Here is a 23751-nt window from a genome sequence, read left to right as displayed (position 1 = left end):
CTAACTCACACTTATCAGTAGTCTTTTCAATGTCAACAGATAAGTTGGTTTTTTTTTAAAACAAAAATGGAGGGGGTCCATCAGGGGCAAAAGCTAACAGACTAGCCATGTCTCCAACTCCTTTAAATACCCAATATGTAATTAGTCATATTGGTATCAGCCGGTTCCTATAAAAAATCCTCACATACTGTTGGTCCAGCCGAAAAAAGCCCGACCCACTGGCGTGCGGCAACTCCCAGTTCAGCCCACATTGCCTCCGTGTGTCCTACGTATCAAGTACGTCACCACAAAGGGCGGCGTCAGCCGGATCACGTGGGCGGAGGGGGGCGGGAATCAGCCGCTACTACCACACACCCCTCTCCGCCGACACGAGTGAGTCATCACGACGTCACCAAATGGGCGGAGTTACCGCACCATGTGAATACAGTATACGAAATAAGGGATTTAAAACGGAGCATACATGCCATTACAAATCATCCATCAGACCCACCGAAACGATGGGTGTATGGGTGTCCAGAGATTGACCTTAATTCACTGATACTTAGTGCCAGCTTATATCACAAAGTACTTATTCACAGCTCACAGATGTGGGATCCGTCAAAAAGTAATAAAAGAACCTCTTCCACGCATAATGTATAAATATGGGTATCTTAAGGTCCATGACACTAATATTCACCCATCCCTTAGGGTAACTAGAGGTAGTGCCAAAGGACAGAGGCAAGGGTGCTGCTGGTTAACCCTTACCTAGCCATAACACTCACTACTTATGAGTTGGAAAACATTGAATGAAATCACAAAGTATATGGTGAGGATAAAGTATAAAAAGCAGTAAATGAGTCCCATACTGTAGCTGTCAGGTGACTGACACTACCCCATATGGCATCGCTGGAGTTATATATGAAGACATCAACATGACTTAGTACTCCCAAAATAATAAGCACTAGACAAAAAATGGTGAATAGATAATAGCTTAAAAATAATAATTAAATAATGAAAATTGACTTAAATATACATAGTTGCCTGGCACAGCCAGAGCATAAAACGTTTAATTTAGCCTCCTAACGGCATTAGCGCAAGCTCTATAAGAGTCTATGTATGCATACAGCACTTTGGAAGAAATGCCTGCGTGCAAAAGAACACATATCAGATATTATTCAGATTAATTAATTAATTAATCACATTAATCAGATATCCCAGCATGCATGAGTACACCAGGAGGATTATGGGGCAATCACCTGGGACACAGAAGTACTGCAGATAATAGATGGTTTAATACATTCCTCTTGTTCTGCTTCCCCTCAGTAAAACCTTGTATGGCATTTATTATGGTGAAAGAATGAGGATCTGGCTGTTTCATAGAATCCACACATTCACTTGAAGTAGTAATAGTTTAATATAAATAATCACTTCATGATATAATGATCTCATTTTGCCTCACATAGATTCTTTTATTGTGTTTAAACGTGTTTCATACTTGTAATCCCCCCAGCTATTATAATCCTTAATATCACACATGTATGTCCGAATGCAACAAGCTCATTAGGTTAGTGAGTAAATTACAGAACTTGTTCAAACCTCAGTGTTACATGTTCTATTGCCGGCCAAGTCATCACAATGCTTTTAGTCTTCCACACTCAATACAATAAGTACCATTGAGTGGGATAATAATCGATATACTCCAGGAAAATCAGACCAAAGTATCAAATATGAATTTGTTTGTCAATGTTTAACAAATATGTCCTATAACTCGATATTATGTAAATCCAGAATCCAGGTCTGACCAGGAGATTGTTAAAATACTGAATATAGAAACTAAAAACAATAAAGAGGGATTATTTCAGTTTAAAGGTTACTGATCAGTAGACTACAAATGTGATAATTTGGGATTACTTGCAAACGTTATATTGAAGTTCTTTAAATACATTGTTTTATCACTTTTTATACATATGTATAATGTGTGAATTTGAATCAATGCACTTTTACATTATGTAGAAGCCTCCCCTCCTCTCTTTTATATGTGTGTATCTATTTGTATGCACATATATTTACTTTATTTAAAAGCCAAATAAGGGTGCATCTTTTTTTTTTTTTCTCTGCCCTAAGGCAACTTCCTGCAGCGAGGGAAAAAAACAACAAAAAAAAAACACCCAGAATTATTTTTTTCGAGCACATCTTTGATTTCCCCCCCCCCCTCCAAAATTTCCTCTATTTAAAAACAAAGCTGGTTTTGATCTAAAAATTGATCGAGAAGTTAATGGTAGGCAATCATTTAATAAGAGTTCAAAAAGTTGGTCTAGCAAGATATCTTGCAACAGTAATTACTTTTCTAAATGTTAATCTTTTAATTAGCTCCTAGAGGAGTAAGTGGCATTTCACAGTAGTTGCTGTTTCTGAATGTTTATAGAGAGACTAGATATTTAATTCATTTATCTGTCTAGATATGACACGTTTAATTGATAGTCTCTCTTTGCCATGTCAGTCTCAATAGCAGAAAGACAATACACGATTTGAGATTCAGTAATAACAATCCAGCTTCATTTCAGTTGATTCCGTTAGAGTCGTTTTTTTTCCAGGATTATTTATTTAGTTTCCTCTGTAAATAGATATGTGTAATAAGCTAATATATTAAGCGAAGCCTCGGCATAAGCAAAATATTATTAATGTGAATATTAATATTTTCTTTTACACTACAGTAAAAGCTGCTAAATAATAAGTGCATGCTTAAAGAGGTGTATGAAAAAAGCGTACTATATATGTAATATACAACAAATACATGGGTCATTATTAAAGGGTTACTTCAACCAAAACCACTGTTTTCTTTGGAGTAACGCTTTCTAACCTGGTCATCGTCCCAAAAACTGAAACTGGAAAAAAACAAACCTGCTAAAACTCATCTCAACCAACAACTGAGGCCAAGTTCTTCCCTCAGCCCAATATTCCTGTAATAACGTCACTCCCGTTCACCAAAGAGGGAGGTAAGTCATGAAGGCAGACTGAGAGGAGGGGGGCCGTGCCGCCGTGCCGCCATTGGCTGTCTGTTGCCAGCATGCTGTGCGAACTACCGTCAGAAGCCAATTTTGCACAGGAGTGATATTAGCCAGCCTGGGACTATTGCCAGCCCAACGACGCTGCCCGAAGCGGGATTACACCTCCAACAGCAGAGAGGTTAATCTCCGTATGTACAGCGTTATTACACCACGCACCATGACCACTTCAAATCACTGAAGTGGTTATGGTGTTTGGAGGCAGTCATCAGAAATAGTTCCTAGCCCAGTTCCAAAGGCACATCAATAATCTATAATCATGGTTTTCTTTAGGAGATATGCATTGGTGACTGGTGGGTGGGTAATTATAATATACTATCATTAGTAACATAGGTTAATAGTTTTATTGTACAGAAAGGCAGAATGTGTGATAATGTAATATTACCTCGTAACATATGGGTATGAAGACCTATGAAATTACAGAAAACAGATACATGTATCCACATTGCATGCTTATACACTTTATTTATATGACAATACTGGGCTGGCTGCTTATAATTATTAATGAGATTCTGAATAGAAGGGCAATATCCTGAATATTGTTCTACAGGTATGTGTTATGCTTTGTATTACATGAGTATCAAAAGCAAGGGATTATAAATTGCATTCGGATACAGAGCGGGTGGATTAACAACGTCTAGCTTTAATGTCTGACTTTTCACAATGTGTATGGTTATTCACAACGTGAGAATTGCTGGGAAATCAAAGTAATATCAAAATGAACTTACAAACTTAAGACCAAAGCAGCCAAACTGGATAGATTCATTAATCAGCTATGGTTCCAGCTCAGCTACTTTGGTCTTAAATTAGAAATTTACATTGCATTCATTTTTAATTCCAGACAATTCACATTTTGGTGAATAAACCTGTTAATATTTGCAGTGTTCACACCAGTTGCTCACAAGGTCAAAGTCACAATCACATTCTATTTTTTATCCTAATATTAATTTTCAGATGCTCGTCTTAACAAGGGTAGAAACAATTTGTTCTTAGAGCAGTACGAATGGATTGTTCCATGTTCAGCACTCATATAACAATATGTTCAGGCTGGATCTTAAATATGGATCGAGAGAGATGCTAAGTGGACAAAGCTACAGGACTAATTAGTACTGAACCTGTCACATGTTTGTTGTGTTCACTCAAGAATCTAGAACTCTGTCTTTATCATAGGCATATCACAGGTACCTTTAGTTACACATTTATTTTCCCTTAACCTTCTTTAAAACTTTTTCTTTTTCTGTCATTATTTTTTTTAAACTGAGGTGCTAACTGGCCTCTTTAGAAGTACCCATTTACATGGGCTCACTCATTCTATCATTTAAATGAGGGTATGTAGATCTACAGATGTTTTAAAACTACAACTTCCACGATGCTTTGTCATTCTAAAAGCATTCTAAGGGCCTGCAAAGCATTATGGGAGTTGTAGTTCTACCTTTTGTGCACCCCTGCAGTTTAAGGCAACAGAAGATCGGTGATGGGCTAAGAGGCCAGCTAGTGCCTGGCTCACCTTATTTCAGTAGACACAGGAACATTCAGCGACATGTATTTTTAATGCATTTCATGTATTATTTGTATAATGTGGGGACTGATAATTCCGTCCTCCCCAGAAAGTAACTTTAAATATTTGTAACTTGTTTTGAAACTGGTGCAGGAATCAGGGAATAAGATGAAGGTTATTCACGTGACCTACAACATTAAATGGTCCTATGGAGATTGAAAAATTAAAGTGACAAAAATTGCCTTAAAAACAGCTCAGGTGTTTTAATAACTACACAAACAACAATGCCGGTGCAATACCAGGGTCCGATAGGCAACTGGCATATCAATATCAGTATAAAAAAAAGATGATCCCTGGTTTTAAAAAATCCCTGTTCTCTTTTTCGAAACTGAAAATAAAATCTGTCATCATTTACTCATGCAATTAAACCCTGTGCTTTTTTTGCAGCTTGTTTGTGATGTTTTTTTTTTTTTTTATTATTATTTTTTCTGGCTTGAAATATAAGTGTATTTGCAAAGTTAAATTATTCATTCACTGTAGCAGGGCTGTTGCTCATTTGGCTGCCTGGACTCACAGTGCAGTTAGCTTGTCTGTTTGCTGGATAATTAGCATCACTTAAAGAAAACCATAACCACTAATTCATCTTTAACACATGCATCATTATATCACATGGTGTTTTTGTGTTTACGAATCCTTGCTGAAGAGCGAGCAAGTAATCCCTCCATGTGCTAAAGAGTAAAACCATGTTTCTTCTTCCTATGAGACATTTCCCATAGTGCCCAAGCAGACTAAAAGCTGGCTGAGCGTCTTGGGATTGCAACCGAGAAACATCTGCAGGGGCAAGATTAGCCATCATTCATCTGTATAAACCTTCCATAAATAGAAGGACACCCTCACCCCGATAATTCCACCAGATTAATCGCTTACCTTTATAACCGAGGCTCCCACTCTGGACAGAGGACTATGCATCTGGGCCGCTGCAGCCATATTAGCTATAGTATTGAGGTGATTCATCTGATTCATTGCCATGGCAACGGATGCAGGAGGTAGGCTGACTGGAAGAAGGGGATGCGGCATCATCATGAAGGGTAAATCTAATCCTAAAACGAGAGTATTCCCAGCATTAGAAGAATTCAGCCAAAACACACTCCTCACTGACGCATTAACTGGATACAGAAACTGTTGCCTTTTTTATTACACTCTAGCACATTTTCTGCCCTGACTATAATGTCCCCTTCACTGGTTATTGCTCTCTTATTGTTATATGGTTACTGCGCAATCAGAAGGATTTTTTTTTTCTGTAAACTGTGAATTGCAGTGAACTGAAATCCGAATTGCAAATTGTAGGCCACGACGGCTGCATTAGCGCAATTTTATAATCCAGCTGGTTTTCCAACTCGATTCTTTTGCTTTAAATTTGCAATTCACTTTTAAATCTGCAACAGCTGACTGTTTGGGGAATAAATTCCATTGGGTTCTAAAGGGTTGTGAATTGCCGCAATGTTGCAAACAAGTTAACCTACAGGAACTAGGACACAGCCAGTAGGTGAATGAAGGGCCTGCAAAGAACAATATATTAACTGGGGTGTATTCACTAAACAGTGAATTGTGGGTTGTTGACAGCTGGCTTGAAATATTCAGGTCAAAATATTCTACAAGTATGATGGGCTGGATATTTCTATTTCAGTCTGACTACATTTTTGCATAATTTGTAGCACGTTAATTTCGTACATATGTACTGTTGTGAAATAATCCTAAATCTGACCTATATGTTAACTTTAACGACAAACAAAATTAACTTCCCAATATATATATATATGCGTATGAGGCATTACTTTCCACATGGGTATAAAAATAATGGTATCCATTAAAATTTAATTTTTAGAAAAATAAAAATTCTGTTTTTAACACACTGTCAAATAGTAAATAAATAAAAAGTGAATTCATTAAATAATAGTATGAATTGGTTGAGTGGTGCAGTCAAACACGTTTTATTCACTAAAGTGCGTATTTTTTAGAATCCACGGTGAATTTCAAATCTAGGGACAAAATAGCCAAATTGGTCAGTGATGCTTTCAGTTTGTCTACTTCAGACTTAAATTAGAAATTCTCGTAAAAAAAACACATTGAATTCCAAAATATTCTTTTTTGTAAATTAACTTGCTAGACTCATGTTAAGCTTAGACGGAAACAAAATATGCTACCCAAGACATCTAGCAACCCGTTATTAAAACATGAGAATTTTCCAATTGTTAATTTATTTATTTTTTGTTACAAGTTTCAAATAATTATCACTGCATTTAAACAAAAACCTGGGTGCATTTTATAACTATAACACAAGCTGTGTGATTTTATCTTACCTATAATAAATGTTCATATAAATATGAGAAAGTTTGCACTAGAAGGGAGGCAGTTAAGCAATATTTGCTAAACCAAAAATGTTGAATAGACCAATACAGAGCAGGCAACAGGGGTTCTAAAACCAACGGAATGTCATGAAGATTCACAGTGCACATTATTAAATGATTAAAGGATGGAGTTTAAACCTCTCGTAGATTTACTGCAGAGAAAACATTTATTTATTCTAAATCTTTAGCAGATTCTGTAGAATCATATGCTGAACATGTGCAGGTAATAAATAACATAAAAGTAGGCAAAATTAACATAGAGGGTTACATGGAATGTAAAAGCCAATAGTCTGGTGTGTATCATGTCCTGCATTCTCCTAGTGTGGATCAGGTTTTGTGCTGTTTCTGGTGTGTATCATTCCTTGTGTTCTCCTGGTGTGTATGACGTCCTGTGTTGTTTTCCTTGTGTGTATCATGTTTTGTTTTATCCTGGTTTGTATCATGTACTTTGCTGTTTGTGGTGTGTACCAAGTCCCGTGTTCTCCTGGTGTATCACGTCCTGTATTTTCATGGTGTATATCATGTCCTTGTGTTTATCAAACCCTGAGTTCTCCTCGTGTGTGCCATCTCCTGTGTTGTTTTCCTTGTGTGTATCATGTTTTGTTTTCTCCTGGTTTGTTATATGTACTTTGCGGTTTCTGGTGTGTACCAAGTCCCGTGTTCTCCTGGTGTATCACGTCCTGTATTTTCATGGTGTATATCATGTCCTTGTGTTTATCAAACCCCGTTTTCTCCTGGTGTGTGCCATATCCTGTGTTGTTCTCCTTGTGTGTATCATGTTCTGTTTTTTTCCTGGTTTGTATCATGTACTTTGCTGTTTCTGGTGTGTATCATGTCCCGTGTTCTCCTGGTATATAATGTCCTGTATTCTCATGCTGTGTATCATGTCCCGTGTTCTCCTGGTATATCATGTCCTGTATTCTCATGCTGTGTATCATGTCCCGTGTTCTCCTGGTATATAATGTCCTGTATTCTCATGCTGTGTATCATGTCCCGTGTTCTCCTGGTATATCATGTCCTGTATTCTCATGCTGTGTATCATGTCCCGTGTTCTCCTGGTATATCATGTCCTGTATTTTCATGGTGTATATCATGTCCTTGTGTTTATCGAACCCTGAGTTCTCCTCGTGTGTGCCATCTCCTGTGTTGTTTTCCTTGTGTGTATCATGTTTTGTTTTCTCCTGGTTTGTTATATGTACTTTGCGGTTTCTGGTGTGTACCAAGTCCCGTGTTCTCCTGGTGTATCACGTCCTGTATTTTCATGGTGTATATCATGTCCTTGTGTTTATCAAACCCCGTTTTCTCCTGGTGTGTGCCATATCCTGTGTTGTTCTCCTTGTGTGTATCATGTTCTGTTTTTTTCCTGGTTTGTATCATGTACTTTGCTGTTTCTGGTGTGTATCATGTCCCGTGTTCTCCTGGTATATAATGTCCTGTATTCTCATGCTGTGTATCATGTCCCGTGTTCTCCTGGTATATCATGTCCTGTATTCTCATGCTGTGTATCATGTCCCGTGTTCTCCTGGTATATAATGTCCTGTATTCTCATGCTGTGTATCATGTCCCGTGTTCTCCTGGTATATCATGTCCTGTATTCTCATGCTGTGTATCATGTCCCGTGTTCTCCTGGTATATCATGTCCTGTATTCTCATGCTGTGTATCATGTCCCGTGTTCTCCTGGTGTATCACGTCCTGTATTCTCATGGTGTGTATCATGTCCTAAATTCCACCCATGCTCTATGTGCATTATGCCCTGTATAATGCTGTTATGAGTCCTGCTCCATGTGGTTCTCCTGGTGTGTACCATGCCCTACATTCTACCAGAAAGTACCCTTAATTAGGAAGTAAATCATTCCCTGCGTTCTGCTGGTGTGTATCATGATATACACCATGAAAATACAGGACGTGATACACCAGGAGAACACGGGACTTGGTACACACCAGAAACCGCAAAGTACATATACCAACAGTGGGAGGTATAAAACCTATACAGGGGGTGGGCGTGCCAGTAATGCAACTTGTGTCACTGATGACGCCCAAAATAGGCAGGGAAAGGGGGTGAAGCCGGCCAGAAGCTAAGCGTGATTAAACACCCATTCCTGAATGCCTCCCTGGTTGGCCCCACACAGGGCAAACAATGCACAGTTCTGCTGAAACTCTCTGTGCAATGGTCTTAGGCACCCAAACCATTCAACGTAGCACAGGCATGTCTAATCATGTGCTTGCATCGCGTTTGCAGGGGACATTTCCCGGGCGTCCCTAATCCAGTATTGCAGGACAGGACGCACTATAGGGACAGTCCTGCCGGATCCAGAACTGTTGGGATTCTGAGTATCATATCGTAGGCTGTCCTACATGTGTTGTGTTTTGCTCTAGTGTTTTTTAGATGGTGATCTGGATTGTATTTTGAGAGTTTCCCGTGTATGTCATAAATCAAAATAAACGCCCTTTAACCAGACCAATAGTCAACACTGCTAGGTCTGGTTTTAAATTACTTCTGTTACATATTCATACAATTCACCGGAGTGAGATGTTATTAACTGTCTGTTTTAAACCATCGAGAAATTCTGGACTTGCGCAATCAAAAACAAACAACACACTGGAATTGATTTTAAGCTGTGATTAGGGCAGTTGATGGATAATGTCTCCTTTGTAATGTAACTGTTAGTGATGTGCTCCTGTCAGTAGAACATTTGATAGTGGACCCTGCTATCTCTGCCACTAAACAGTCAGTAATCTCCCGATGTGAATATGGCTGTTGATGAATGCTGCTTTATTTGTTACATGATACCAAATAATCTCATGGTGTGACTATGACAACTGAAGGATGCCACTATCTCTGCTACATACAGTAAGTCATCTCCTGATGAGAATGTGGCAGTTGATGGATGCAGCTTTCTCTATCACATGTGGGTGTCAGGATTACTGTTTGATCCAGCACGTAGAACTGTATAGCACGGATGACAAATAAGTAACGTATTACTGGTCCTTAGAATGGCCGGATTTAACGTACATAGAATAGTCAAAAATACTAGCCGAGGTCAGGGAACACAGAAAGGGACGCAGCGATGAGGAAAGCCAGGAGTCAGGATACCAGAATATAGAGAAGTCAATAAACAAAGCCAAAGTCAAAAACCAGGTAGAAAACTATAAACAGAAATGCGGTCTCGGACAACCACAAGGGAAACCACGACAGGGCACTGAGCAGGATGAGAACTGGGCCTAAATACCCCTCCTCTAGATCTGATAGGCTGCAACCGGCCTTTGACCCCAAAGTCAGTTACCAGGTTTCATTTGCATAATTGCTGCTCAGCATTAACCCTTCTGTGGATTAGGTTGCTGCTCGGCACAACTTTTCCTGTGTGGACAGTAAATGTCATTAACCACATTTCTATAAGCGGATGAATACGTGACCGTGGGGAGGTAATCTGTTGTCAGTTGATCAATGCTGCTCCCTCTTTCCAATGAAGATAAGTAATCTGTTGTTGTTAACATGGCAAGGAATGGTTATTGCCATCAATGCTTTATGATGAAAAATATATTCTTTTCTCTTTCTATCGGCAGTTGACGGACGTTGCTGTCTCTCTGATGGTAAGTTTAATTTCATGGTGAATGTTGTGCCACTCCCAATTGAGAATAAAGAACATTTAGTTGTCAATATAGATACTGTCTTTCCCTGAAAATAAGACCAGGTCTTGTATTAATTTTTTTTTAATCTTATTTTGGGGAAAAACAGTAGAAAGCATGTGCTAGAAAGCAGGTCTATGTTCGGGGGGATTCCTCTGAACATAGATAAGCTTACTAGCACATGGAATCCCACAAGTCTATGTTTGCGGAAACTTCCCTTGATTTAGATTGGCTTACTAGCGCATAGGGCTTATTTTCGGGTTACTGCTTATATTACGAGCATCCTTCGAAAATAAGCTATGGCTTATTTTTGTTGGATGTCTTATTTTTGGGGAAATACTTGATAAAGACCACACTGGACGAAACGTTGCTTTGCACATTCTGGTGACAATAAATTGCCTGAAATTGAACCTTTGGAGTGACCTTATCCTTTCTTTTGAAGTATTACATTTGGGATTTGGTGCTGAACCTGGATCTGGTTGCACCCGGGTTCTAAGGTTGGAAGATTGAGTGTAGTTCATGTTTTACATTGAAGATTATTTTGGGGGAATAGTCCTAATAGGACTATTGATAAAGTGTGTGTTAGAAAAGAACTGGGTCTGTCACGATTATTTCTACAGTTTTTATTGGTGACTGAAGATGAAACTGGTTTTGACCAGGACATGACGCTTAATGAGGGTAAGTGGGTAAAATCCAACAAATCTGGCGGGGCAGCTCACCGCCATCTTTATACATCACGAGCCGCCACTTGTTGATTGAGAATACTGCTGTATCTGTCACGATAGCAAGCGAACAATAGTTGTTGGCTGTTAACCATCTGCTAAAACATAGTAAGTGAACCATTGTCTGTATGATATTAGGTATCATACCATAACCCGTGAGTGCCAAAAGCACGCGCACAACATTGAAAAGCAGTGAAATTTGCGGTTTGACCCTCAAGCACTCAAAGCGTTAAATCAGACTTGTGCAAATATTGTCTCAACACTTTGTTAATTATGTAAAACCTGCACTGCGATTTTTCTTAAGATGATAAAAAAAATTATAGTCCTGACTTTCCACATATTCTCATTACCAGAGACAAATTTATAGTATATTTGGAACATGCTGCCTGAACGTATACGTTAGATCATTTAATTTGAAGCTAAAACTAATTTTGTAGGACATTTTTAATTTTATGTCCACTACATAAATTAATGAATTAACCACAGTTCTCTTTATGATCTACTCCCTACTATAATTTTATAATGACTTATACAACAGCCTAGTGTAATATTAAATATGATTTTAAGACAATTACATGTCATTCACGGGGCATTTTAAAATGTTCTTTTCTTCAATAAAGTTTTACCTGTTACTTTCTAATTTAAATAACGTTTGTGAAAAATATTCTAGTTTATGTCATTTCAGAAACTTAAATAAGATTAATTTAGGAGACCTAACAAAATGTATCCTATGAAAATAAAATTAATTCTAGATTATTGCAATGACTCTTGCAACGAAAATCAAACTCAATTACCGGTAATGAATAATTCCTAGTGTTCTTGCATGTCACTAACAACAGAACAACACTCAAGTACAGGCGTCCATGTTTGTGGTTTTGATGTCACAGAAATGCCTAACCAATCAGAAAGCAGTATAGTCATAATATTTCCTTAACAACAAGGTGTATTTATTATCTTGGCAGGTATTATATGCGTGAAAGGTTAGCATAACTCAACTTGGGAACATTCCAGATCTAACTGTAGACTCTTGTTTTCACAGCCAAATATTTGTCCTACTGTACAGCATATCATTCTGTGAGTGGAGGGGCAGGAATGGATACGTTGAGGTTTAGACAACCATTTATTTTTACTGGAAGCCCACCCTTTACTTTTACCATAAGATAAGGTAGCAGAAGAATAGCTTGTAGTTCTCGGGGCTATTAAACAGCAATAGGGAGATGTATGCTTCATTGGGAAAATGTATCAGGATACTATATTCCTTTTGAATATTTCAATTTTTTGGGTTTTTTTTTACAAGAAATGCAATAGCCATGTGCAAATGAGCCACGGTTAATTTATCTGTTAATTGCATGAATAGCTCACTTGGTTCTTTACTGTCACGTTACTGAATTATCTAACTGAATGAGATTGATATATAATAGCAATAATATCCTAAAAGACATGAAGCCTATAGTGTTTAGCAAAGCATTCTGGAATATCACCCTTACAGCTTGCCTTGTCTTGCTAACCAAACGTATGCAGATAAGCATCTCCCTTCAGTACTCATAAACACTGGTGACATTTTAATTGGCTATTTATTTAAGTGACATTTTAACTGGCTGCAAGATAATAAAGATTAAAGGCACCCGTTCTTAAAAAATGATTCTTCGGAATACATACTGTTGGCTAGTAGGTGATTTTGTTGGAGTGGGCTGAGTGGATGTGCACCTCCAAGACTCGACTGGCCTGACAACGTGACATGACCAATTCCATGTTGTGACCCACTTGTTGTGATTGGAGACTGAAGCTTTTCTTTATCCCATGACGATTCACTTCCCCCTGCAAGGACACACAATGATGGAGACTATCAAGTTGTGCCATTCACCCCTGTGTTATAATCATAGAGAAAGAATGATCCTACTTATTTAGATCTCTGGTCAACTTTCACCAATCCAAACACCCAAACAAAGCAACCCAAGACAAAATACCCTGTATACATTTCAAACATCCCCATCAAAATTATTGTTTTGTTTTTCTTATAGGCCTTATCATTATAGTGACACTGAAATGTTAATGCATTTATTTGAATACAGCAGGATCAGAGAGCCATTTATAGCAATGTCATTGTTTTTTTGTCTGTGAAGGTTTATTACCACTACGTACTTTAATTGGCTTGGACCATTTTTTATATTGATACAACAGGATATTTTTCATATATTGGGGCTGTTACACAGTCAACTATTTGTTTCGAAGTAAAAAAAAATAAAAAATCAATCATTTATATTAAAAGGGTAGGTTTAAGTGAATTTAAAATGCATTTAAAAATACCTCCGTTACCATTATGCATTATGGAATGGTATGCAGAGGTTACATCACATCCTGTGTGTCAACAGTCTTTAAGTATTTGACAATCTGTTTGGCAGCACAGAAGGGTTCAAACTTTAAACCCTGCGATCATTTTTATTTACTGTATTATGAGGAAACCAAATCAGAAGTGATTATGTAAACATGATACCTTTCTCAACTAATTAATGTTTTTGAATGCAAGATAGATCACCGCTGACCATTACCAGATGATGAAGGAATAAAGCTAATGGGAATACTGAAAGCTTGCAAACAGGACCATTAGCTAATCAATAAGCTTACCTTGTGCACTGATGAATTGTCTAAAAGAAAATGATTAACAGGATGAATATTCATCTATTCTTAATAAACTCATGTGCGACAATACACAATGTTTCAAAAACCACTGCTTGTCAATGAGATCACGTGACTCCTTAGATGGTCTGATCTTGTGAGGTGGATAATAGCCAATGATTTTACAGCAGCAGTATAGAAAATGCGATCAGCATAGATGAACTATTTAATGCCTATCTATAGATAAAGGTGTTAAACTGTGTGTAACTGGAAAACAAATCGTAGTCAGCTTAGACAAACCCTTTCAATGCCAAACAATACATTTCATTAATATTCTTTACTTTTTTTTACTATATATATATATATTAACCAGAGCACTATCCTTGTTTTAAGGAGGTAATTATTCTAAGCTTATTCTTTAGCATTATTTGTATGTGAAATTTTCCCATACTGCTCACCTTTCCTACATGTCCCCCAATGTAGCTATTCAATGTGCAGTGTGGATTGAGCGTTAGCAAAAACTGGCAAAGGGAAGACGAATGCAGAGACTCAATGTCATTGCCAGATACTAAAAAAATGGCTGAAACTGGGAGGCGGTGCTTGACTGCCATGACTGGAAGACGTGTTCTACGAAAGCCCCGGGCAACTATAGGCAAAATGGAGGTTCTTTGGGTCACTACTGGATCCTAATGCACCCTAAATTGACACAGAAGCTACCCTAGCCTGGGTTCGATCCACCTAGAAGCGATGAGCAATGTATTTAGTCAACACGGTCTTCAAGGGGGCTCAGAGCATTTTGTGGCCTGGTGCACACCTCGGAAGGGAGAGGCGGTAAATATCCCACCCAAAGAAGCCTGAGCTGAGTCCATCGCCAGCTTGTGTCCTGTTCCCCCCATTCTTACCAGTGGGGTTTTTCCAAGTCCACACCCAAGAGGTACCTTTGACATCTGAGGGCACGCAGCACCAAAGTACAGCAGGCATCACGTGGCAAGCAAAATTGCAGTGGGAAGTGCTGGGTTGGGTAGAAGTCTTTTGGGAGAAGTTGGTGACTACCATGCAAATCGCAGCCCCTGCTGCACTGATTACTCACCCTCCTCAGGGTCTCTCACTCAAGACAGAGCACAGGGAAGAAAGCCCAACGGCCACACAAGGCAGAGACACCAATTGTATATTGGAGTGGTGGAGAGCGGGAAAAAACATTCATCACGCCTCCACTCAAGAAGGCCTTACTCTGCTGTAACAGAGAGGCAAATGAAGCAGCCACTCAGCCCTCTTACATATCTCTGATGTCTGCTATGTGGGACATTTCACCTGATGACCACTTCACCACAGCCAGACTAAGGCCTTCCCCAGAAGGGCATAGGTTAATGAGAGACTGAGACTCCTGATGGCAGACTCACCACAGTCCCGATGCCTTTATGTCACATAATGATATTTCTGTTTATGTTTTAAGACAGTCATTTCTACCTTTCACGTTGATCTGCTTCTCTCCATTTACTGCCATCTTACTTAGGGTCTTGCTTCCCAACCGCCTATTTGCGAGGGCCTCATGGGTGTACTACCACTCTTTACATCTGCTTATTTTGCCTGTTTAAAACTAATCTTGCTTGCCTATATATCCAGTGCAAATGTTATGATCTACCTTCCTACTCTGTGACAATTTATATGCATTGTGTTAATCTTGTCTTCATTTTTACTTTAGAAACGTGCAGCTTCTCGTATTGTTTGCTGGATAACCTCTGTGTTTTATTATCTTGAATATGTATAATATCCATGCTATATCGATGCATGTCAAAAATAAATAATTTTAAAAAATGGCTGCAACTAGAACCAAGACCTGACATTTAAGAAACGAAAAACACATTGCCCAGAAGTGAGAATACATGGGGGTGGAGGGCAGTGGATATAAAAAAAAAACACAGCCTGTGACAGAGTCACTTTAAATGTTAAAAAAGAGGAAACACACAAGCTTGCTTTCTTTTCAATGAGTTCAGATTTCTTTAAAGACCTTCCTCGTAATTCTGAGGTTTAGTCTATAAATCAAGGCAAACAAATGAGATGGAGGTGAATTTTTATTTTTTTTCCCCTTGCTTTTGTTATTATCGGGAGTTATTTTACCAACAGTATTTATGGTCCATATGTTCAATGACAGCAGAGATATATGCTTTGGACAGGTGCAGAGAATATTTAGAAGAGCTTAATAGCTTAGAAGATGCATACAGAAGGTACCAGCAGCCTCCCTCATTTAAATATATATTTTACAATTAAAATTCAGTGTTCTCTGCAGGCTTAAGACAAGTACCATTTCTGAGAGCCCCAAAAACAGAAATAAAATTGGGTCTGTTAAAGTCACCTCATCTAAAATTATTTGCTAAACATGATCTGATTTGAGTTCTGACTTGCCAAATTTAGACGAAAATAATTAAATGTGATAACATTTCTCTAAATCGGCTGTTGTGGTCCTAATTTTATAAGCACTTACTCGACGGTTAGTGAGTATATTTCAATGGTATGCAAACAACACTGTTAAATTTAATAGATTGTAATAACAACCTTGGTTGTTGTTGGATATATAGAATATTATTTCACTCTCTAGAAACTTCATTTAAAGGCTGATTATAGAATAGCAATTAGCATACATTATTATATGCATACTATATGTTACATGCCAAGAGCCTAAATATGTATGTAGCTAAGTATGTAGCTTTGGGGGGGGGAGTAAGGGGTAAGGGTAGACACAATATTAACGGACATATATCTCAATAGATTTACAAGGTGTTAGAGTAAAACACTTTCTGTACAATGAGTTAGAAGGTTATGACCAAGCATAAGTTAATGATAATGACAAGAAATATTTTACAAAAAAACTGTCTTGGAACCAATGTGGTTAAGACAAATAGGAGCTCCCAAAAGGATCTACGATTTTCTACGTTTGCATATTGGAAAATGTATATCTTTTTTTTTACAATCAATAATTAAGGTGATATTTTAGGGAGTTCCTATTTCCTTGGAAAAAGCACACCACTATATTCATCAAAGGCCCAAGCGACTGATTAAAATGAAAGGTTCAATGTATTAGGGGTACTCATTCTACCAGTGCAGAAGAAGGTGTTTGTCGAATGTACCACCAACGTATGGACCACTCAGCTAATATTATAGTCTAGGAATAGGCCATCAGGCTATTGCTATACATTTTATATGAGTCCTGTCAAAAAGTACAGAGCTTGCAGTGTTGACATTTATTGAGATATGATGCTATTTAGGCAATTAAGAAAGACATTGGTTGTATCATACTCCTAGCAGGAACCCCCACAACTTAAGCATTTGAAGAATTGTACCCTCTAGACTTGGTCACATCACAACGTAGAATCTGCTGTTGAAGAAAACTATGATTTACAGCAGGTTAAAGTGTCAAATTGGAAAGCTTAGTGATGGCTTTACTGGGTTAGATCCAAAAATGTATCAAGTGGTTCAGCAGATGTAATTACTGCTTAGCCCTGCCAAAGCATTAAAATGTGCCCATTAATTCTGAAATTCCCAATCTGTCCATCAGTCAGTCATACTTAAAAAATATGTCTGTCACTACTTAGGTGAAGTAATCTTTTAATAATTATGTAATGAAATGCTGAAAATATGAACCATGCTTTAAACTTTGTGAGAAAAGTTTAAAAAAAAAAAGATAAAATAAAATAGCCTAGCTAATTGTTGCAATATGACAAGTTGTCAGGTGTAAGAAGGACCACTGAACAGACTAACACCTGTAACTTACATCCATAGTTGTTCTAGAACATTGGAATCCTTTTTGAGTTTAGTTACAAAATATATACATTGCGTAAATACAATGGTGGAAGTGTGTGTGTGTTTTCCAGATCATTTCTATCTTGTGTGGCTTTGTTCTTTGCAATGAGTAGAGCAACTCTAAATGCCAATATATAATTAGAATGTTTTTTTTTTCTTAGCGCAGTGAAAGAGATAAGGAAATATAAGCACAGTCACTTTATATAGGAGAAACATGACAGTTAGATTTTTATAACATATGCTATCAATATTGCACTGTGAAATACATACAATTGATTATACTGTACATAAAGTTAAATAGGATAATAAACCATTTGCATGGTAGTGCTCATCTAATAGCAATTTAAAGAATAAAGTCCAGGAATTAAATACATTTTTTTTTTTTACTTTGATTTCATTTTTATTGTTTTATTGTTTTATTTTGTGATTATAATTTTTTTTGCCATAAGGCTGATAGTACCGTCAGTACAAGATATTTTAACAAATATTGTTATATGTCATTCTATAACAATGTGATATATCGATATTTACCTAACCCCTCAAGCATAGTTAGTGTAATATAGTTGATATCTTTTTATATATATTAAAATAATAGATTAGCACATACATTGTGACAAAAATATAAACCTCCCCTGCCTACACATGGGCTCACATCTTGATTGTTCGCTTGTGTTTTAAAAACATTTTTTTTTATTAAAATGCATTATAATCTATAGATTAGGTACCCTATAGGAATGTAAACTAAACTAAACCCCATAAAGACTCAAATAATATCACATTTGTTCCATTAAATTTTAACTTTTCTGTTCTTTAAAGGGTTACTACAACCCTTCTATCTAAATACTTTGTTTTAATGAATAATGCTTGGGGCAACTAGCCGCCGGCACACAAGTGCCAATAACTAAAAGCAGACGTGGTCATGGTGATTGAAGTAACCCTTTGACAAAAAATCCTCCCACTGTTCATTTCTGTCCTTCTGCATCTTTGCAGAGAGACTGCAAATTGCATCAATTTTCCTGATTACCAAATTCCATGCACTCTAACAGTCGTATATGGTGCAGCCCACAATGCCTTACATAGTGCAGCTACTTAGAATAATTATACTTACTGTATATAGGCATCATGCCAACATATATACATTTGTCATATTCTGCTTGCATTTTCAGTTAGCGCTGTTATTAAAAAGGCCATCTGGTACCTTACATACACCAATAAACAGAGGATATGAGCATTTACACATTACTTGCTTTACTCATAATGTAAATTTAAAAGATGGTACTCCTAATTTTTGCTGATGATTCAGACTCAGCCTGAAATATTGCAATATAAGGCAAACCAAAAAATGATGAATAAAAAACCATTTGAAAATGATGAATAAAAAAAATATATAAATGAATACAAATATATGATTGTACACAATGTATATGTCCTAGATATCCTTTGAATGCAATGTTTTATTTAATTGCAAATAATCATATGTTACATTATCACTTTTATTGGAAAGAACTCGGGAGTGAAGGGGTTAAGATATGTATTACCGACATATAACCTTGCAAAAAAAAATGAACCTGAAGAACTCAAGGGTTAGGATTGTAAATAAAGAAAACATTCAGGGTTATGAACCTGGCAGATTGTAGACAAATGTGCAGCAAATTTCAAAGTATAGCACTCACATTAACTGAAAAACCCCAAAGGTTGCACGGAAATATTAATAAATGATAAGGGAAATGCAGCTGTAACCTGAGAACTTTGAAATGTGCATGGAGAACTGCACCTGATAGTGTATCATCGTAGCTGTGTGCAATGTAAAACTCTCTATGTTTCTTTGTCTCTGCATGCAATAGAATGGGCAGAATGCAGAATGCTCATTGATATATGTTTTGACATCATATCTCATTGTCTGTGATACTGTATTGTGCTTGAAAAACAGCAGAGACTGGAGATCAGGCCAAAGCAAGGACAGATTTACTAAAAATTCGGCCACCAGGGTTTGTGTCCTGCCATGCCCAGCCTAAATGTAACAAAACACAGGGTAGGTTTAGAGAAATAAAAATTGGGGGTAAGAATGACTAACAATATGGATCCCAGTATTACCCATAATACCGTTTTAGTAAAGATTCTGATCATCATTGCAAGGTTCTGCCAACACTCTAAGCATAAACATTCTACATCAATTATAAAAGTCACAGTTATTGTAGTTCTTTATTAATACTTCCGACACTATTCTCAATAATGCTTTGAAATAATGAAATATCATTGCAGCAATAATGAGATATTATTTCGCCTCGAAACAATCTTGGATGAAACACAATTTCCTATTTAGACAAATGCGTCTTCCTATCCGTCCTTCTTGTCGAGCGCTCCACTCAGTTTAATTGCTCTGTCTGGGTGTCCTAAATAGCTGCTACCTTGATTATGTTTTGAAAAAATATTGACAGCTTGAATCCTCATACCAATGCCCAGTAACAAATTCCAAATGTTTTGTCACATTTTTTGTGAGCAATACCATCTGCCAGAGGTGGCATTTCATGGCTGTTTACCCTGACTCCCTCCAAGAATTCATCTGCCATTGCTTAATGCTGCTTGAATAAAGGGGATTAAGACTCTGATGCAACAGAGACTATTGATAATTTGGTATAATTGGGAAGAAATGAAGATAAATGAGGTTGAGGATGGAGAGGCAATTAGTTGTAACGCCAGTACAGCTGTGTTCCCGGCCCAGCTCCCCTGGCCTTTACTTCAGTAAGGTACGTGCAAATTAAACATAATGACAAATATATCCCTCCCCTAAGTACTAGCTGTTTGGAAAAAAAAAAAAACTTAAATAGAGAATCTTTGGTGACTGCTATTGTAGCAAACGGAAAATTCACTCTGTAATAAATAGGAACGGATTAGCCTAAACCCCTATATTACAAGAACCCAGGTCTTCAAACGGGATTCATAATATCAGAACTGAGATTAATAAAGACTATAGCAATATCAAATTAGTAGTGTCACTATTTGAGAGTGAATTGTGAATGCTCGTTAAATATACACATGAGTTTATATTCTTCGGCATTTTCATTATTTGTTATGACAGGTGTTTTTACTAGGCTGGGGGAAGATGTAATGTATTGCACTTAACTCAGATAGTGTGAGCAAGAGTGTGCATTAATAAACAGGAAGTACAAGTGCATACAGGAATTGTCCCCCAAAAACTGATCTATGACCTGCTTTACAAAAATATGTGGTTATTTATTAAAGGGACACCACTTATTGAAGCCATTTTTGTGTATAGATCATGCCAATGCAGTCTCACTGCTCAATTTTCTGCCATTTAGGAGTTAAATTAATTTGCTTATGCAGCCTTAGTCACGCCTTCCTGAACGTGATTTACACAGCCTTCCTAAACACTTCCTGTAAAGTAAGATCTAATGTTTATACTTCCTTTATTGCATATTCTGTTTAATATTCTGGTTTGTTAACTCCTGCACTGTTAATAGATTGCTAGATCTTGCAGGTGTGTCCTATATGTGATTAAAGTTCAATTTGAGAGCACATGATAAAAAGTCAGCTACTATCTGATTAAAAGTGAAACCATTTTTTTCACGCAGGCTGTGCGTGTCACAGCCAGGGGAGGTGTGACCAGGGCTACATAGACAGAAACAAAAGTAATTTAACTCCTAAATGGCAGAGAAATGAGCAGTGCTGCTTCAGAAGCATAATTTATACATTTAAACTACTTGATTAAGCTAAAGTTGTTTTAGTGACTATAGTGGTTCTTTAAGCTTGGAATTGTGGATAATGTGCAAGAGAATTACAAAGTAGTAAAAGTAGCTAAAGTTAAAGTGAAAGAATGTTACAATTTATGCAATATGTAGTTTAGTAAATAACAACAACAAATTGCTAATTACACAATTTCCCTCTTAATTTACAGAAGTGTGGTGAAAATGATGATGTTGCGACCTAGAATACCACATAATCACTAGCAACATAGCAAAATATTCTTTCCTATAGCATGTTATGCAGAAAGCTACTTAGAATCACATGTTTTGTGAAAATGACTTGATCTGCTAACTGCATGTGATGTTTTCAACTAATTACAGTGTCTCAGTGTCTGTCCTCAGAGCTATGGGTTCCCCAAATCTGCCCTCCGGTCTCACCAGCTGTGATCACGAATACAGGTCGATCAGTCTGTGTCATAGTCATTCCAAAATACCCACCTGTACTAATGAAAGAACCAACTGTGCTCAAGCAAATTCAACCTTTTAAAGATGTACAACTGAGAAGACTAGCTACTCACGCTGAGAATGTATGATCTAAGCTGCATCAAGGAGAACATCTACTATGTGGTTAAATGTCATAAAGTGACAACCCTACTGAAAACTATATTATTGTTTGGAATGAATGTATCCAATTAGACATTCTGAAGTTTGATTTTCTTAATTAAATCTCTCAGTTTAAAAAAAAGTCTAACTATACCATCTTAACCACATACATGTAATGAGATGTTAAAGGAACACTATAGTCACCAGAACAACTACAACTTATTGTATTTGTTCTGGTAGGTAGAATCATTCCCTTCAGGCTTTTTGCAGTAGAAAATGCAGTGTTTAAATTAAAGCCTAGTGATAACTCCACTAGCCACTCCTCAGATGGCTGCTAGAGGTGCTTTCTGGGGCAGTGTTGCACAATGTGCAGCACTGCCTTTCAGTGTCTTCACCCTCTGCAGGGAGACACCGAACTTTCCACATTAGGATGCATTGATTCATTTCATCTCTCTGAGGAGTTACTGATTGGCCAGGGCTGTGTTTGACTTGTGCTGGCTTTGCCCCTGATCTGCCTCCTTAACAGTCTCAGCCAATCCTAATGGGAAGCATTGTGATAGGCTCAGACCACTGCTTCTAATTATGTCAGCAGACAGCAGGCAGGTCAGAGGCAGACAGGGGCAGAGGCAGCAGCTGCAGACTTGAATAGATGTAAGATTTTAATATAATTAGAGGGGCAATGGTTTTAACAATATAGGGTCAGGAATATATGTTTCTTTAATAATCACGGAAAACATTTTTGGGTCAACTATATTAAATAAAAATGTTTCAACCTTAATATTAGATCACTCAGAACAGATTTAAAAATCATTCTAAATATGTTTTTGTTAAAGGGACATGACATGCAGTAAGTGACATTCAATTTTGTTGCAATAAATAAATAAAATATGAAAGAACAAAATGTGGCTCTTTAAACGTTAAACATCAGTATTTGCACTGGCACGCCAAGAAGACAATCCCAAAATGGAAAGAGACTCAACTAATCATTAGCCTCACATTCTCATTATTTTCTTTATTGTTGTCCCATCCATCAGGAATTTATGGGATATACATCATATGCATGTACATTTTACTAATCATTGCATCTATAAATCACAGGGAGCTGTTGCAAGAGATAGGAGAACTTTATGCCTAATGACCTATGTAAATGATGCAAAGTTTTACTTTTAAGATTCATATTTTTGTAATAATTATCCCACATTAAGCGATCACTCCACTCACATAAAGCACTTCGGCTTGCTGAAGTGCTTTATGTTTGAAGCATGTGTCTTCTTTTCTCATGTTACAGAATGCAGATTTCAATAGAAATTGAGGCTTTTACAAATTAACATTATTACACTATCCTGGCTGTCAATCAGACAACTGGACCTTTTTTTTACTTTCTGTTAGTTCAGTGGAGCTAAACTCAAGTTGCTCAGAGCACCTGCCTTGCAAAAAGTTCTCATTTGGCTGCATAGGGATGTCTATGATTGCACAGTCACAGGAAGTCTGGACTGGGAAAATAAGTGGAGTGCTTGCAAAGTCCTAAGACAAGAGATCTGCAAGCTGTTTATGTATTTACCCCCCAACCTACCCCACCCCCGGATACAAAAGTCATAATTAAATATGTGCATTTTTTTTTTTTTTATTCGGGCATTGGAGTGTCCCATTAAAGTAGAGAGCAATCTCCAAAATTGATTTATTAAAAATGTTTCTTTTCCTACCTAGTTTAAACAAAATAACAAGCTATT

At 37.3% G+C, this 23751-nt stretch overlaps 1 protein-coding gene across 2 annotated transcripts in view; it reads right to left on the bottom strand.

The window, feature by feature from the left end:
- DACH2 (dachshund family transcription factor 2) overlaps nucleotides 1-23751 on the bottom strand; it is a 423481-nt gene that overhangs the window by 110158 nt on the left and 289572 nt on the right. For both annotated transcript variants that reach the window (XM_063431857.1, XM_063431858.1), the window contains exons 4-5: nucleotides 12960-13118; nucleotides 5470-5642 (exon numbers count right to left, since the gene is read on the bottom strand). In XM_063431857.1, coding sequence (XP_063287927.1) covers nucleotides 5470-5642; nucleotides 12960-13118 — 332 coding nt within the window. The remainder of the gene's footprint in view (nucleotides 1-5469; nucleotides 5643-12959; nucleotides 13119-23751) is intronic.

The sequence above is a fragment of the Pelobates fuscus genome, chromosome 9, assembly GCF_036172605.1.
Source record: "Pelobates fuscus isolate aPelFus1 chromosome 9, aPelFus1.pri, whole genome shotgun sequence".
Classification (NCBI taxonomy): Eukaryota; Metazoa; Chordata; class Amphibia; order Anura; family Pelobatidae; genus Pelobates; species Pelobates fuscus.
This window is presented reverse-complemented; position numbering and strand designations above follow the sequence as displayed.